Source organism: Ambystoma mexicanum, chromosome 11, assembly GCF_040938575.1.
Source record: "Ambystoma mexicanum isolate Mex_15411 chromosome 11, UKY_AmexF1_1, whole genome shotgun sequence".
Lineage (NCBI taxonomy): Eukaryota > Metazoa > Chordata > Amphibia > Caudata > Ambystomatidae > Ambystoma > Ambystoma mexicanum.
In genome coordinates this window covers 1063799632-1063814386 of record NC_090934.1, presented here as the reverse complement: position 1 = coordinate 1063814386, position 14755 = coordinate 1063799632, and the positions used below count along the sequence as shown (strand labels likewise).

General features: G+C 44.5%; 1 protein-coding gene across 4 annotated transcripts in view; it reads left to right on the top strand.

Moving 5' to 3' along the window:
* Nucleotides 1–14755, top strand: part of FANCI (FA complementation group I) — a 1757660-nt gene that overhangs the window by 1692820 nt on the left and 50085 nt on the right. For all 4 annotated transcript variants that reach the window (XM_069624307.1, XM_069624308.1, XM_069624309.1 and 1 more), the window contains one exon: nucleotides 13189–13284. In XM_069624307.1, the coding sequence (XP_069480408.1) occupies nucleotides 13189–13284 (96 nt within the window). The remainder of the gene's footprint in view (nucleotides 1–13188; nucleotides 13285–14755) is intronic.

Sequence of the window (14755 nt, the reverse complement as noted above, 5' to 3'; positions counted from 1 at the left end):
TACGAGCCAGTGAGGAAGACCTCAAAACTCCAAGCATACTAACATCTCTACAATCACAAATGAAATCCCCTCCTAGGAAGGATGATCTCTAGATCTGGATATTTGCTTGAAATAGTTTCCAGACACGTGTTGAGTTCATCCAACATGACATCTATCATCATAACCACAGGATTCCAGTATAGAGTAATTATGAGAATCGGAGGATACTTCGCCAAGTTTATATGCAGAAGTACACCTAATAAATTCGCTGATTCTCACACCTGCTTACACTGTGCGTTTATAGAGTTATTAATCGCGATTGCAAGACCTCCAGAGGGTCGGCCATAACAGGATTTTTTTGCAGGAGAACAGTGTGTAGAAAATCCTGGTAGAATGAAGGAATCAGTTTTCATTGTTTCCTGCAATAAAATTAGGATCGGTTGATTATCGGCCGGGAGTGAAGAATGCCATCTCATGAGATTGGAATGGCCACATGTGTTCCAAGAGAGGATCTTTAGTTCAGTACGATTAGAGTGCTATGAAGTTGATAACGGAGCTTTAGAGCCAAGGATAGAAGAAAGCATCGGTTCGAGCCAGGGCATCCCTTTCGATTTGGCTACCAAGTTCAATAACTCATGAATCGCACGGTCCGTACCAACATCAGTCATATGATCAAAGTCACTACTCTGGGAGGTTTCAACAACAGTAGGACTAAGAAATGCCAAAAAGTCATTTGCACTTTCTTCAGATTCATAGGTAGTTCAAGTAAATCCTTCATTAAGTATTTCACCACGATTAAACCAGATAAATTTCATGATAGCCTCAGAGCTCAAATGACAAATGGCTCTGAAGTTATTCGTGCTGGCCATAAAAACTCTTGAAATGTCTCCCGATTTAACCATTCCAAGTTGGGGTATCCGTGCAGATAAAGCCAGAATGAAAGATCGATTAATGCGCATATTAGATGTTGACAACTTATCACCCTCAAGGCCTATAATGTGGAATTTTTTATCTACCAATGGTTGTTTATCAAGGTTAAGCATTTCTGGACACTTGAGTGGCACGACATCCGTGCTTGCCGTCACTGGACAATGTGGCAATAACACCTTACTTAACAAGTCAGTGTTCAAAGATCCTTCCTGGAGGGCCTTTCTCAAAGTTTCAAGAGTTTCGTGGTGACAGCGCGATAATGTTTTATCATTTTCGGTTTCAAGTAGAGACCGGCATAAAGCAGGACCATGTACAGAAATACGGTTAAGGGCAAATGTGTTACTCCCTAAAGCAATCTCAGATGTTAAAGCAGTCCTAGGACACTCTTTAGGTGCTATTTTGAGATCAAGATCCAAAGTATTTACCTTGCCCCTACCGTTAACCGTATTTAATATTTTAGCATTACTTGTTTCATTTTTATATGTACTAACGTCTTTCCGACTAGGCGTCGCAATACATACAGCACTATATGATTTTCTTGGGGGCACAATGGGCTCACTATTTTTTGAGGAGTCATCAATGGTGACATCCCTTCTTGTCGTGCGACTTCTACCTGAAATCGGAAAATAGTTATTCAAATTCATTTTAAGACTCGGGGAGATGACAGGTTCAGACAAATTACTGACACTAACAACAGATCTTGTTTCGGTGGAGAGCATTGATATGTTAGAAGCAGAATTAGGCTTACAACTCGAGGGCTTCACAGGGTCCACTTATTTTTTTATACCAGGTTGCCTCGTATTCTGTTGAGGTGAGGCCTTAGGTTTTAGTTTAGGGATTGGTATAAGTGCCTCTTGGCTCTCTTTCGACAATTGGTGTACGTCTATGCTTTCTTCATCAGAGATTACAATCGCTGTTTCCAATTGGGCAGACTGAGAGCCCTCAGATGGCGAAGCCTGAGAATAATTAATTTCATTAATGCTGGATTTTTTTGCAAAGGGTTTCCTTTCGTCTTTTAGCATATCTTTCGACAGCTCGTAAGTGGGTTTTCTTTGCTCGACGCGAGAGAAAGGAAAAATTTCCATCAGATGGTAAATTTTCTTTCTCCTCCTGTTGCTGCTGATTAAGCAGTTTGACTAGAGCTGAGGGACTATCAGGCGGGTCAAACGATTGAGTCACTTTAGATAGATGAATAGTAAGTACGTAGTTCATTGCTTCTACTGAAGCCTTAAGCTCTTTAATTTCGCTGTTGCAAGTACATGGCATCGGGACAGGAGAGGTAGTTACAGGCAGTATGCCAGGAGTCAGTATATCATGGCAGTATTGAGTACTTTTTTCAAGACAGAGTGGGACAGAGTTAAGAGGGGGTTTCAATTGAGGAGCACAGTTAGTAGATCTTAAAGTATCTGCAGCAATAATGAATCCCTCAATCTTATCTATTTCTGAGCATAAGTGATGTAAAATGGCCTTTGTATCTTTCAATTCGAGATGGGTCAGGTCATGGCCCTTATCCAATAGATCCAGAATTGTAATGATCACCGGAAAGGTGCCGGGTGACCAAGATTCCGTGTCATCAGTGAAGCTGGAGCGCCCTGATGCTCCAACTTGAGACGGTTTGGTAAGTACATCTGCCAAATCTGAAGAGTAAGATATCCGAGGAGGTATCGACTCAAGATTAATGTCCTCAACAAGATCCCTATTAGGCACATTCACATGACTGTGAGCATCTGGAGAATTATGATCTAGGAAGTTCATCATTTTCGATGAACCAAAGGCAAGAGGGGTAAGCATGCCGACTGCACAAGTCACCTGTTCGTCAAGTGCGGCCATATTTTTCATCATGAGCTTATACAGGTCAATAGCCGGGGGAGATTCTGAACAACTCCCAAATACCTCAGCAGATTGACGCCTGGCTTGATTAAATACATGCCGTTGACACAAGGGGTCCAAAGAAATAGGGGTAGATGGAAATTTCGATTCAGGAGCATGAATTAAAGCTACATGAGAATCAGAACTAGGGCATATCCTCGGACCACCTAAAGTGCTCACAGACGTCCCTTCAGACATCCCTTCAGAAGCAGGGGGTTCGATATGAGGTACGGCCGTGACAAACTAAAGAATCAATACAAGTGGGTGTGAGGACGGTAGAGGCAAGCTCATTACAACACCCACTCCGCAATCCACTGGCCATGTTCGCAATCCAAACAGTAAAAAGAAAAAGAACTATTATCAGATAACTTGCAACGGGCACAAAGACGTAAGTTGGGCTGTGTAGAGGTCTGCTAGAAAGCCCACGAATTTGAAAGAAAGTTTGAATAGGAGGGGACGAACATAAAGATCGGCCCACTTTAGAACGCCTTACGGCCTAGCAAGCAAGAGTTAATTTGAAAAATGGCAATTATGAGGTTGTATGAGTAAAGTATACATGAACAAAGCAAGTTATAAATGATATAAGCAAAATAAAAAAAATAAAAAAAGGGAGGGGCAGACGTAGCAGCAAACAGCGCATACCTGATGCGCGCGCGCGAGTCAGATGATATAGGCTTCTGGGGGAAAGGGGGCGGGGCCACCTGAGGAAAATCGAAATAATGAATATTGAGTATATCAGCCTTTAAGTGAGCATAATATGTTAAACATATGCACTTAAAGTCCTTTTAGAGTCTTTACGGTATATTTGTACCATGAAAGACCACAAAGCAAATGGAAAACGATCCACGCAGCTTCCTGGGTCTCGGGACAGCGTCAGGTCAGCGTTACATCACAACAAACAGCGCGTACTTGAGCGCGTACTTTCGCTTTTAAAAATAAACTGCTCTGTTACTGAGGATTGCCAGCCCGACGACGGGGAATATTCATACAGTATGTGAATCTATGAAAGTTCCAATGCTGGAGAAATGTTGTTGTGACAGAATGGCATCTGGTGAGTGAGTGCTGGATATCCTGATCGTTCTTGTTTATTATTAAAACAAATGATGCTGGTAATTGTTTCGGATAGGGGGAATGCTAATCAGCCACCCCCACCCCCTTTCTTAAAGCTCCATGCCAAGAGAAAAGTGCATTCATGTACCAGTCTCCTGAGGTCTGCAGCATGAATGCAGAGGTAACAACCCAGTTTCAAAGGTCCCATGTGCACTACTGCCAGCTGGTAGAATACAACGTTACAACAGATAGGTTGCCCTTCAATCCTCTGCACCATCCATTAAAAACATAATGGTGTATCCTAGCTCGCCTGGTGGCATGTTAAACTGTAAATATAAGCCATGCCTGGTTATCGCATGTTGGCTACTAGGGTTGCACGGTTATACAGAGATTTGATTTTATATAGTGTCAACTTGATGAGCAGTGTTGAGCTATGGCAAGGCAATGTGTATTAGCTGTCTGGTCGGTAAGTCGATACAAAAGCCATTTGTGACAATGGCTGGGGAAAGCTGCTTTTTGATTCTCTAAGAGGAAGGGCAACGCTTTTCTCTGAGAGCATAGAAACCCTTCCCAGGAGATCTCCTCTGAGTCGCTGCTTCAAAGGCAGCACTGATATAACAAAGACACTTTCACAGTAGGGTGCTGGCCCCTGGAGTCCCTTTGAAGTCTGCAGTTATGGGAAGGGGGCAGAGTTAGAGTAGCCAGAGAGGCACTCTGGGTCTGATGTTAAAACATCCTGGCTTGGACCGCTTACACCAGGCATGCTTTTGACCAATTGCTTTGACATTTGAAGATGAATCAACTTAGGAGAGGGGTTCCCCTCCTTGTAAAGGCCAGACCACCACAAGGAGGATTCAATGGACCTCTGTTGGCAATACTGCCTATTCCAAAGTCTTTTGCGGTGTAGACAGAAGGCGTCCAAGGGAGAGGCAAACTCTACTCAGTAACCATTCCTAAGTAGCAGGGGGGTAGAGGGGATGTGACAGTGCTGTGGAATAAGGCATCTGTGCTGGCTGTGCACTGGAACCATGTTCCTGCTTAAATAGAGGTGAAGTACTCCTTGTAGATGCTAGACAACTTCCTGGAGTGGAAGTGTAGAACAGTGGACTCCCCATGTACCTGAAGAACCTGGATTAAGCCTGCCACCAGTCCAGAAGCAACCAGAACCCTGTTTCACTGCCAACACCTTTGTGACAGAATGACTGCGCTCCAGGCATTTTCAGCTGTTACAGGACTTGCATGGCTGCTTTGGCACTCTACGCATCTTCAAACTGCTTACCTGCCATTCGTGATATACAGTTGGCGGCTTATCCATTGATGTGGACCGCCTGGTCTCCACTGCCAGTTCGACTCTGCGGAAGCAACAGATTTGAATGCGCTTGCGACCGGCTTGTAGCCAACAAGTCACCAATGATGAACACCTTCTCGACCTAGTAGAAGGATTGTTTCACCACCGATTTGAACCATTGGAAGCTATCGACTCGCCTGTCTCGAATGCCAACTCGACCCAACGGGATTCTCACATTGAACTGGCTCAATGCTAACTAGCCAGTGCTACTGCACAAACGTCTCGACATCGGTTCAATCCCAATAAAAGTGCCCAGAAGCATGGCTCAGCACTTTTGGGCACCCAAGTAAAGAACTAAAATGCATTTTGAATAGGCCCTGTACCGTTGTTCCACTTTAAGGCACTACATTGACTTTTAAGCTCCCCTACTTTGCCTTTATTGAAGTCCCTATTCTTATAGAACCTTGATTGGGGATTTCTTTTATTTTGGATCCATTGCACTAACTCTTTTTGGGTTGATACTGTTATCAGAACACACGTCTCCTGAAGATACAGCCTGTGCTACCAAGAGGAAATGGGGGCATACCTGTCGGCCTGTACCCGCTTCACTTTTATGATTTGGATGACTCCTGGTTTTGTAATAGTGTGGTGATGAGTAGACTCTTGGGCCATTAATCATCCGTGTTCTTGAAGCCCAAGTCGTCCAGTGACAATAAACTGGACTTTTGTTTATTGTGCTTGTAATGTGGTCAGAGGAGTGATCTGCACTCCTTCCTCTGACCAATTGTGTGCAGTTAGGAAAGTAACATGATGGTTCTCAGAAGCCCTCTGTTTTTTCTCCCAAGTCCTATTGGATACTTTTTATGTATAGGGAAAGTGATATTTTATGCTACATTCTGGTCAAATCTCTCTTCTGAAGTTGAGGAGCCCTCACACTCTGGATGTTTGAAGGGCCCTGAGCCTCTCCATCAGTTGTACGTACAAAGTATTTTGGAACACGTAGCAGGCAAACTGTATGTATGGCAAACTGAAACCCTGAATCCCAGATGTTGGAGTTTTCTTTCCATGGAGACCTTCCCCTTGCACATGTAATCAGAGTAACAGCAATGGTATGTTCGAGCCGAGAGCAGATGTCAATTTGGTCAAGCCATGCTCTGGAACCTTTGAGCAAGGCTGTTATTGGCTGTTGTTTGATAGTTGTGCTCTTGTTTATGTGTATCCCTGTGGCGCACTCGGGCAAGTACCGGTTTGCCTCTGCTACTCGCTACTGGATTGAATTGCCTGGCTGCTGTACTTGACAAGTGATTGACAGCCTGTGTTGGTCCCGCCTTGGAGCATCAGGGAGTGGCTCCTGTTTGAACTGTTGAACTGCCTATTTAACGTGCACGCACGCGCACAGCGCGCACGCACTCGGGCAAGGACTGCTTTAAGTACCGCTTTGCTGCTGCTACTCGCTACTGGATTGAATTCCCTGGCTGCTGTACTTGACAAGGTGACTTTTGCCGTGCAGCGAACCTACTAAGGAAGACCCAGGTTGTGTTGTGTCATGCTGAAAACAAACAACTCTTGATGCCTATTGACGCCTTGTTTGTCTCCCTTTGTCATAGTGATTGACAGCCTGCGTTTGTCCCGCCTTGGATCATCGGGGATTGGCTCCTGTTTGAACTGTTGAACTGCCTATTTAACGTGCACGCGCACAGCGCGCGCACTCGGGCAAGTACCGGTTTAAGTACCGCTTTGCCGCTTCGCCATAGTGGTGTGGCGGGTGGCGTTGGGACTCTAATTGCAGCCTGTTTGTTGGTTTTGACTTTTGGATTGTATCAAAGGTTGGGAAGTGTGAAGTTGTTTATCTGCCATTAGTTTTGCATGAGCACAAGATTCCAAATGTATACCTTGAAATCCACTATGCCGGTGGGTATTGCAAATACTACTGTTATGGCAGCGATACCTAAAGTGTTGCATTCTACACACACTGCAATTACACTAACCCCATGCAGCACCAGGGTGTTAGATCAAGGGGGGGGGCTCTGGTCAGCCCTGCTATCATACCTGTTAAATCCTTGATGTGTTGTATGCCAGTGGCGCATCACTCAGCTAGTATGTTACCAGCACAACTTCCTACACATACAACTACATAGAAACAAGGTGCGTCTACAGCGAATGTATGCAGTAGCTGCACAGTGTCTGATCAAACCATTCTAGACTCAGTTAAAGCAAATTGTATTAAAAATGCTAATTGTATTCCACTTGTGCTGTCACCCATTCCCTTTCCAACTCATTTGGGTGACAGCACTGCTATTTCGATCTACAACAGCCAGTGCGAGTTTCCCATCTCCATTATGGAGGCGATTGAAGTATTTAAGGGCGCAGTAGAATCGATCTCTTACTCTATCACAGGTTTCTTCGCTCTCAGTTGTGCGGCCCACACCAAGGGCGCGCAGGAACACCTTGTTAGCTCTTGAATGTAAAGCACCTAATCCATCTAAGTCTGCCATGACGGAATTGGCGTGAACAGCGATCAACAATTCAGTACTAAGTCTCTTTAGACTGTTTGAAACCTTAGATGTCAGGATAACAAAACAAGCTATCCTGTTAGAAGAGGTAACATGTGGTCTTAATGCGAACCATAAACTCTTGACTGACCATAATTTAAGGTATTTGAGAGTGAATGAGGATTACCGCACTTCAGTGCGCACAGTGCATGCTGATAACCTAGCAGAATTTAGCTCTGACCCTCATATGGTATCTTCCGAAGTAGTACATGTGCCTGTTCTGCCAGTCGTAGCAGACATCATTCGCCCCGTGGAGGGTCCCCTAACAGTTGTGAATTCACAAGTAGACCAAGACTCATCGTACATTGATCTCCCATCTGAAGTTTTGCAGCCAGTTAATGGAGGCAATACATACATGGGCTCCTATGCCCACAATCAAACAAAATGCTTGCCATGTACCCCAAAAGAAAAACATCACGCAAACCAAGTTAAAGGGACTGAGGCCCATCTCAAAGAAAACAAAAAATTTGCCTAGCATCAGGGGGCCAAAACAGACCTTGAATGCATTTTTTCAAGCTATTGGTGGTACTATTCCGCCTCCTTGCCCTCGCCTAGTAAACCTTTGTGACCCACTAAATGGTGTGAACCCAAACGTGACGGCAATAAAGGAACATTTAGCTCATACCCCAACTGCCAATGAGATAGGTGGAGTAACTGTTCCGTCTTCCTGTTCCCCGGTGCACTCGCCCCTGAATCAGCTTGTAGAATCACTTGAGCAGGGAAGAGTCGCGGAACGGGGAACTTCCCCTGTACCCCCGCTCAAAAAAGTGGTGAATGGTCAGGTAGTTAATGATCCGATTGCAATTACCTGCTACAATCAGTCCCAGTCCATGGTTCAAATAATAGATGCTTACCTATTAGAATGCTCTTTAGTGCCTGTGGTATCGGCTTCCCAAGAAGTTTTAGGTGGTCAGGACAAACAAGGGGGGAGGGGAGCTATTAAGCCCCCCCCACCCCACCATTATCTTTTGCAGGTGCTGCCGTCCATGAGACCTTGCAAAACACAAGGATACCACACATGCAGACTCCCCGCCCACACATCTCCTCTGCTACATCCTTGTCCACTGTTACCAAATCAATACAGCAAAAATTTGAAAGTTCACACACTTTCATTCTGAAATGTAGAGCAGGCAATTTTCCCTCCTACATGCTGAATCGAAGAAGTGTTCTGAACATCTTTAGCGACGTGAGAGCACCCCAAGATGTGTCCTCAAATGACATCGAACAAATCGAATTCATTTCACAAACTGCTAATCTAATATGGCAGGAAATAATGAGATTGTTCGATATGGGTTTTTTGCTTGCAGAAAATCCGGAGCGTGCAACCATACAACTAGAAAGTTTAGTCCCTAAGTCCAACATTTACCAAAGCACGCATAGCACTGAGCGCAGAGAGGGTTTGATGCCCATTGGAGTGCATAAGTAACCACAACAGTTGTCTACATTAACAGCTCTGAACATCGCAAGCTGGAATTCAAGAGGTCACTCCCATCTCCAATCCTTGCTACAAAAGTTCCTGTTGGCTTTCCATATCATTGTCCTACAAGAAACTTGGCAGACCAATTTTCTAGCTTGGGATGGCTTTGATATTGTTCTGCTCCCAGCGTTACCAACAGGAGGGCGACCCTCTTCAGGATTGTTGGCAGCAGTGAACTTAAAAATGGGCCTGACTATTAATGCGTGGGCGACAGAAAGTGCCTATATCCTTTTGGTAAAAATTACTGTTGGAGCTCGGATCATAGCTCTAGTAAATCTATACCGCAACCCAGTGGCAATGCCAGATGAGGCATTTTATTCCGCTTTGAATAGAATTTTTCACTTAATCAACACTGCCACCAACATAACCCACACTATCATTTTGGGAGATTTAAATTTGGACTGTTGGAATCCGAACCGTCAGACTGAAGAGGTTCAAAAATGGATGTCATTTATGGAGGAAAGACAGTTCCATATGATAAATGGAGCAATTAGCTGTGATATTCCCGCATACACCACATGGTTTCGCAATGTCAGTACAAGCACGATTGATTTTATATATATGTAGGCAAACTTCTTTTTCAACGGGTCCAGAGCTTGGACTTTCATGTATTACCAAATAGTGATCCTAAATTACTATCATTGTCTATTGCAGGAGACTGTGTCCAGGATAGAAGGCTCTGCACAAACCAGTTACTGGCCATTAACTCTTCAAAAAATCACTTAAAATGGTCTGATGCAAAGGTGTCAGCTTATAGACATTCTCTGGAAAATAATGCAAGAGCGGCCACACCAGTACACTATACAGAGTTACTGTTTCCATTTATCAACACAATCGCCGTTCCATCAAAAGCTCGGGTGAAGCACAAGCATGTTTTTGACTATGATATACAAATTGAACGTGCTGCTTATGGTAAAAAAGGAGCATCCTAGCAGCAGGAAATATATCTTGTCAAAAAGACCTGAATAATGTAAAATGTTTGTACAAAAACTGGGTCAAATCAAGAAAACACGTTTCAACACGATAGTGAACACATGGCAAGCGCGATGGCGAACAAAAATTCCACGCAGATGTGGATGTTACTTAACAACCAAGCCTGCAATCTACAAGCTGATGCACAGCTCATGGCCGTTCACGAAGATAAATGGGTTGAGTATTTTTCCAATCTGTATGCTGATCCAGGTTTTGTTGAAACTCAAGTGGCCCATCCACCATCAGGTGGTTGGTCCTTGAATTTCTCTCCAACAAGCATTGAAGTTCTTATACGACAGGCAAGTACATCTATGGCTGCAGGCCCAGACGCATAACCAATGTCACATTAAAATCAAATATTTTCGAATGGGCCCCTTATATTGGATCAGATTTTTCAATTGATAGTGAAAACTTGCATGGTGCCTTTGTCTCGGAAAATGTCGGTGATCATTCACATTTTTTTTTAAAAAGGGAGATTGCTCGCTTCCCCAAAATTATCGGGCCATCGCCCTGTTGGACGTCCTTGGGAAGATCTTCACAAAATTGGTTCTGCGTGACTTCAACGGCTGGACTCGGGCAAACCATCTGCGTGATCCGTCTCAAACAGGTTTTGTGCGTGGGATGGGCACCCACATTAATCTGTTGTGTTTGAATGCAATTAAGACACAGTGCCAGGCTACGAAACAACCGACATACTTTGCATCGTAGACCTACACTCTGTTATTGAAAAAATGAGTAAGAGACCAGTGTCCAGCTACACTATTTGAGATTATCCATGCTTTGCACTCTGACACATCCATTCATGTCTGGCTCGCGCTAGACGGGGTGCTGTCTGCTCCCATCAAAACAGCACAGGGACTTAAACAGGGCATCCTGCTGGCATCGTCTTTCTTTAATTATTTCATACATGACCTTAAAAATGTATTTAATAACATCATCTCAGATTCACCAAAATTGGGCATGTATGCCATCAAGGCGTTGATGATCTTGTGTTAATTTCCAAAACTCAGATGGGCCTGCAAAATCTCTTGACAGCCTTTCAGGTATACATTCATCAAAATGAACTCACACAGAAGATGCAGATTGTTGTGTATGCACGGACGAGGGCGGGTCACAGACGCTTCCAGTGGTCAATTAACCAGGTAGAATTACAAAAAGTATCCCACTACACGTACCTGGGCTCAAATAATGCAAAGACACAGTTGGAGTGGGTGGAGAGGAAACTTGACACAGCTATAGCCCAAAATAAAAAAAATGATGTTCAAAAATGGAAAATTTTGCATCAAGCCAGCTTCGTTTTATTGTAACCAGAAGGCGATTCCAGCCCCATTATATGTTCTGGAAACACTCCCAATTAACACCCACTTTCAATTTGACCAATGGGAAGCTACATTTTGGAGACAAATTCTTCATCTGCCAGTATGTGTTCCTCATAGGTTCCTTAGTTACGAACTGGGTCTGGTTTCTCTCCACCCGCTCTATAATTGGAGACTTTGCTCGCTACTCGGAAAGTGTCTCATTTCCACCAATGCCGATGTTACATTGCGATCATTATCTGCCTATATGTTTGCAACAAAAGATCGTTTTATGACCACTTGGGTAAACAAGGTCTATCAAACTTTGGGTACTTCTGATATAACCATTGAATTGCTGATTTTCAACCCTGATAAGGCAAAAGAGAAGTTATACTGTGCTGATTGGATCAGTACTTGCGATATATGCATGCAATATGAAGGTGGTGATGCGTGTAGATTTCCACCAAAGAAATTGCATACTTTACCCCTTTATTTACAGAGAGTACCAACATATAGGGCCTCATTACGACCCTGGCGCTAACTGCGCCGTAAAAGGCTGTGGCGCCGTTAACCCATTAGCGCCTTACTAAGAGGTCCCTTTGCGGGACCCGACCTGAACGGCTGGTCTAGACCAGCCGTTAAAGTAGGGACCCGCAAAGGGACCTTGGTGCTAAGTACGGTACCGCAATTTGCGGTACCATACTTAGCGCCTTCCCCAGTCCCATTGAGCCCTATGGGGCAAAAATGGGAATGGGGAAGGGCCAATGTTCAATGGGGAATTACCGCCACGCCAACCTTGGAATGGGGTGGTAATTCCCCATTGAACATTGGCAGACTCGTTACGATACCGGCACCAACCATGGTGCTAATAGCGCCATGGTTTAGCGTCAGTATCGTAATGAGGGCCATAGACTCGCAATCTTGCACCTACGGTTCAACCTATGGCACACAAAAGAGGTCCTTACAAAATGGCATCTGATGCTACCCAGAGACAACATCTGTTGTTTCTGCACCAAAATAGAAGTATCAGAGACTTTAGAACATCTGATGACTCAGTGCCCCTACTTAAGGGACAGTAGACAAATTCATTTTGCAAAACATTGTAAATACCTAGGTAGTCTTGAGGGGAAGGTGTGTTGGTCCACAATTTTGAATTGCACCCAGCTGCCGATTCAATTAGCCACAGTGAATTTCTTGGAAAGTCTACAATTGGTACCAGACTCTGTTGCAAATTGTTAAGTGAATTTGATGGTTTTTTGGCTACAGATTACTACCACCGTACACCGTAACTGGTCTAATTATTCTTCCGATTCTGTTTTTTAGTTTGCTGCTGTCTGTACCTAGAATCATGTGTGTGTGGCTCTGGAGGCCATAACACGGAATGTAGTGTTCTTTTCATTATATGTTGCTCAGTATGAGATTTTTACACTTTTTGTTTTCTTTTTCTCTTATTTCTTAACAATTTCTATATATATGGACAGACTGAGTAGGTTATGCTATTTATAATGATGTAATGACATTGAAAGGTTGATTAAATTCAACTAAATCAATTTTTTTTTAAAGTATCCCTCTTTCGTTTTTTTTTCTGAATTATGTGTCCCTCTTGCATCAGCCTAATGGAAGAATGAATAGGGTACAGGACTATTTATTTTATTTTTTGTGCAAGTTACCTCACTGTAATTGCTGTGTCAGTCGCTGCATGTACTTCTATGAAATGCTGATGCAGTTAATGGGCCAATACAAAGTTATGACTTTTTTTAATTTGTTTTTTTTCAGGCCAAGGTTCTTCGTGAAAGCAAACCAATTCCCAACTTGATTTTTGCTATTGAGCAGTATGAGAAATTCCTTATTCATCTTTCTAAAAAGTCAAAGGTAACCAGTTTTCTGTCGTAATGCTTATTGCACTTGTTACATCAGCTTTCTAATGACTACATTCCTCTGATAGATTCCTCATATCTGAATGGTCATAATGGTGCAGACTAGCCTGGATGTTTTTCGAACCACCATTACATGATCCACGCAACTATGTGGGCTTCTGATGGATTCCTTCCTCCCACAGATTCCTCACCTATGATATCCATATCCCCAGCATAACTGCTCTTCAGAAACATTTCTACTGCCAGGAGGTGCAGTGGGGCTCCGCTCAACACCTCTACGTGCCCCGCGTCAGGCATGACATAGGGGCCAGTATGGGCGCCACGCCCCTAGTTTCTTTCTTTCTGCATACTATGTTCGCTAATAGAGAACACACTTGTCGTGCTTGAGAATTTTCTCTATGCCATACCAACTCCTCTCTGTCATGGGGCGTCAAGCCCTGTGCGAATTGCAGCCGACAGATGTCGTTCTCGGATCTGCACCGTATTTGTCTTTATTGCTTGGGTGAGGACCACGACACCCATGACTGCGGATTGTCACAGTCCATGCAGCCGCATGCTATCCGGGAAAGGGTGACGTAGATCTTCACATTCATCCATAAGGCGTAGGGTGAGTTGCTGTGGTCTCGTTCGAGGTAGCAGAGCACTGTACAGCGCTCTGAAGACAGGGCAGATCCACGCAAGGAGAATAAAAAGAGCCTCCCCCATCGGAAGCGGTCCTGCTCCCTGAGTGAGTCCTTTCGCTGACTCTTCTAATTTTCCTCGATAAAAAGAAGAGCCACACTCCAAGGATTCTCCTGAGCGGCCGGCACAGGTAGCTTTTTCTACCCATTCCTCCACCCCGGAGGAATGGGAGAATTTCTGCCTGAAGATGCTAGACATCTTTGCCAAGGCGTTGGCGGCCCTGGCCTCGGTGCCTTCGGCTCAGGCAGCACCGACATCTGCTCTGGTGCCAACGGGTCCCACCACGTCTTTTGCGACTGGCAGGGCACTCGCTTGGGACCATTCCTGTATGCGGAGGCACGGCCACCATCCCGTCACATCCAAGGGGGCAAGACCTTAGTGACGTGCTAGCTCACTCAACACAGGTGGGGAGAGACTTTTCCTGTTCAGCCCAGAATAGTCATGGGCCACTTCCAATGCTTAGCCCTTAAAAGTCTTCCAACAGGGGTATTGCCTACCGTTCCTACCACGCTCTCCAGACCACGGCCCTCAGGCTACGCCCTTGTCTCAGATCGTCAAGGAGCATGATTGAGCTGGTACTGTGTTCAGAACGAGGCGGGGGTGGTACGCCACCTACTTTCTGGTGCCAATGAAGGACGGAGGCTTGTGTCCCATTGTGCATCTGCCAAACTTATTCTTCTAGGGTTTCTATCAGGCTGCTAGCAGTGGAGGCTGCTAGCCTCCGGGGGGAGTGCATTCATGTCTTTCCCTACCTGGATGGCTAGCTTGTCTGAGCTTGCTCACCA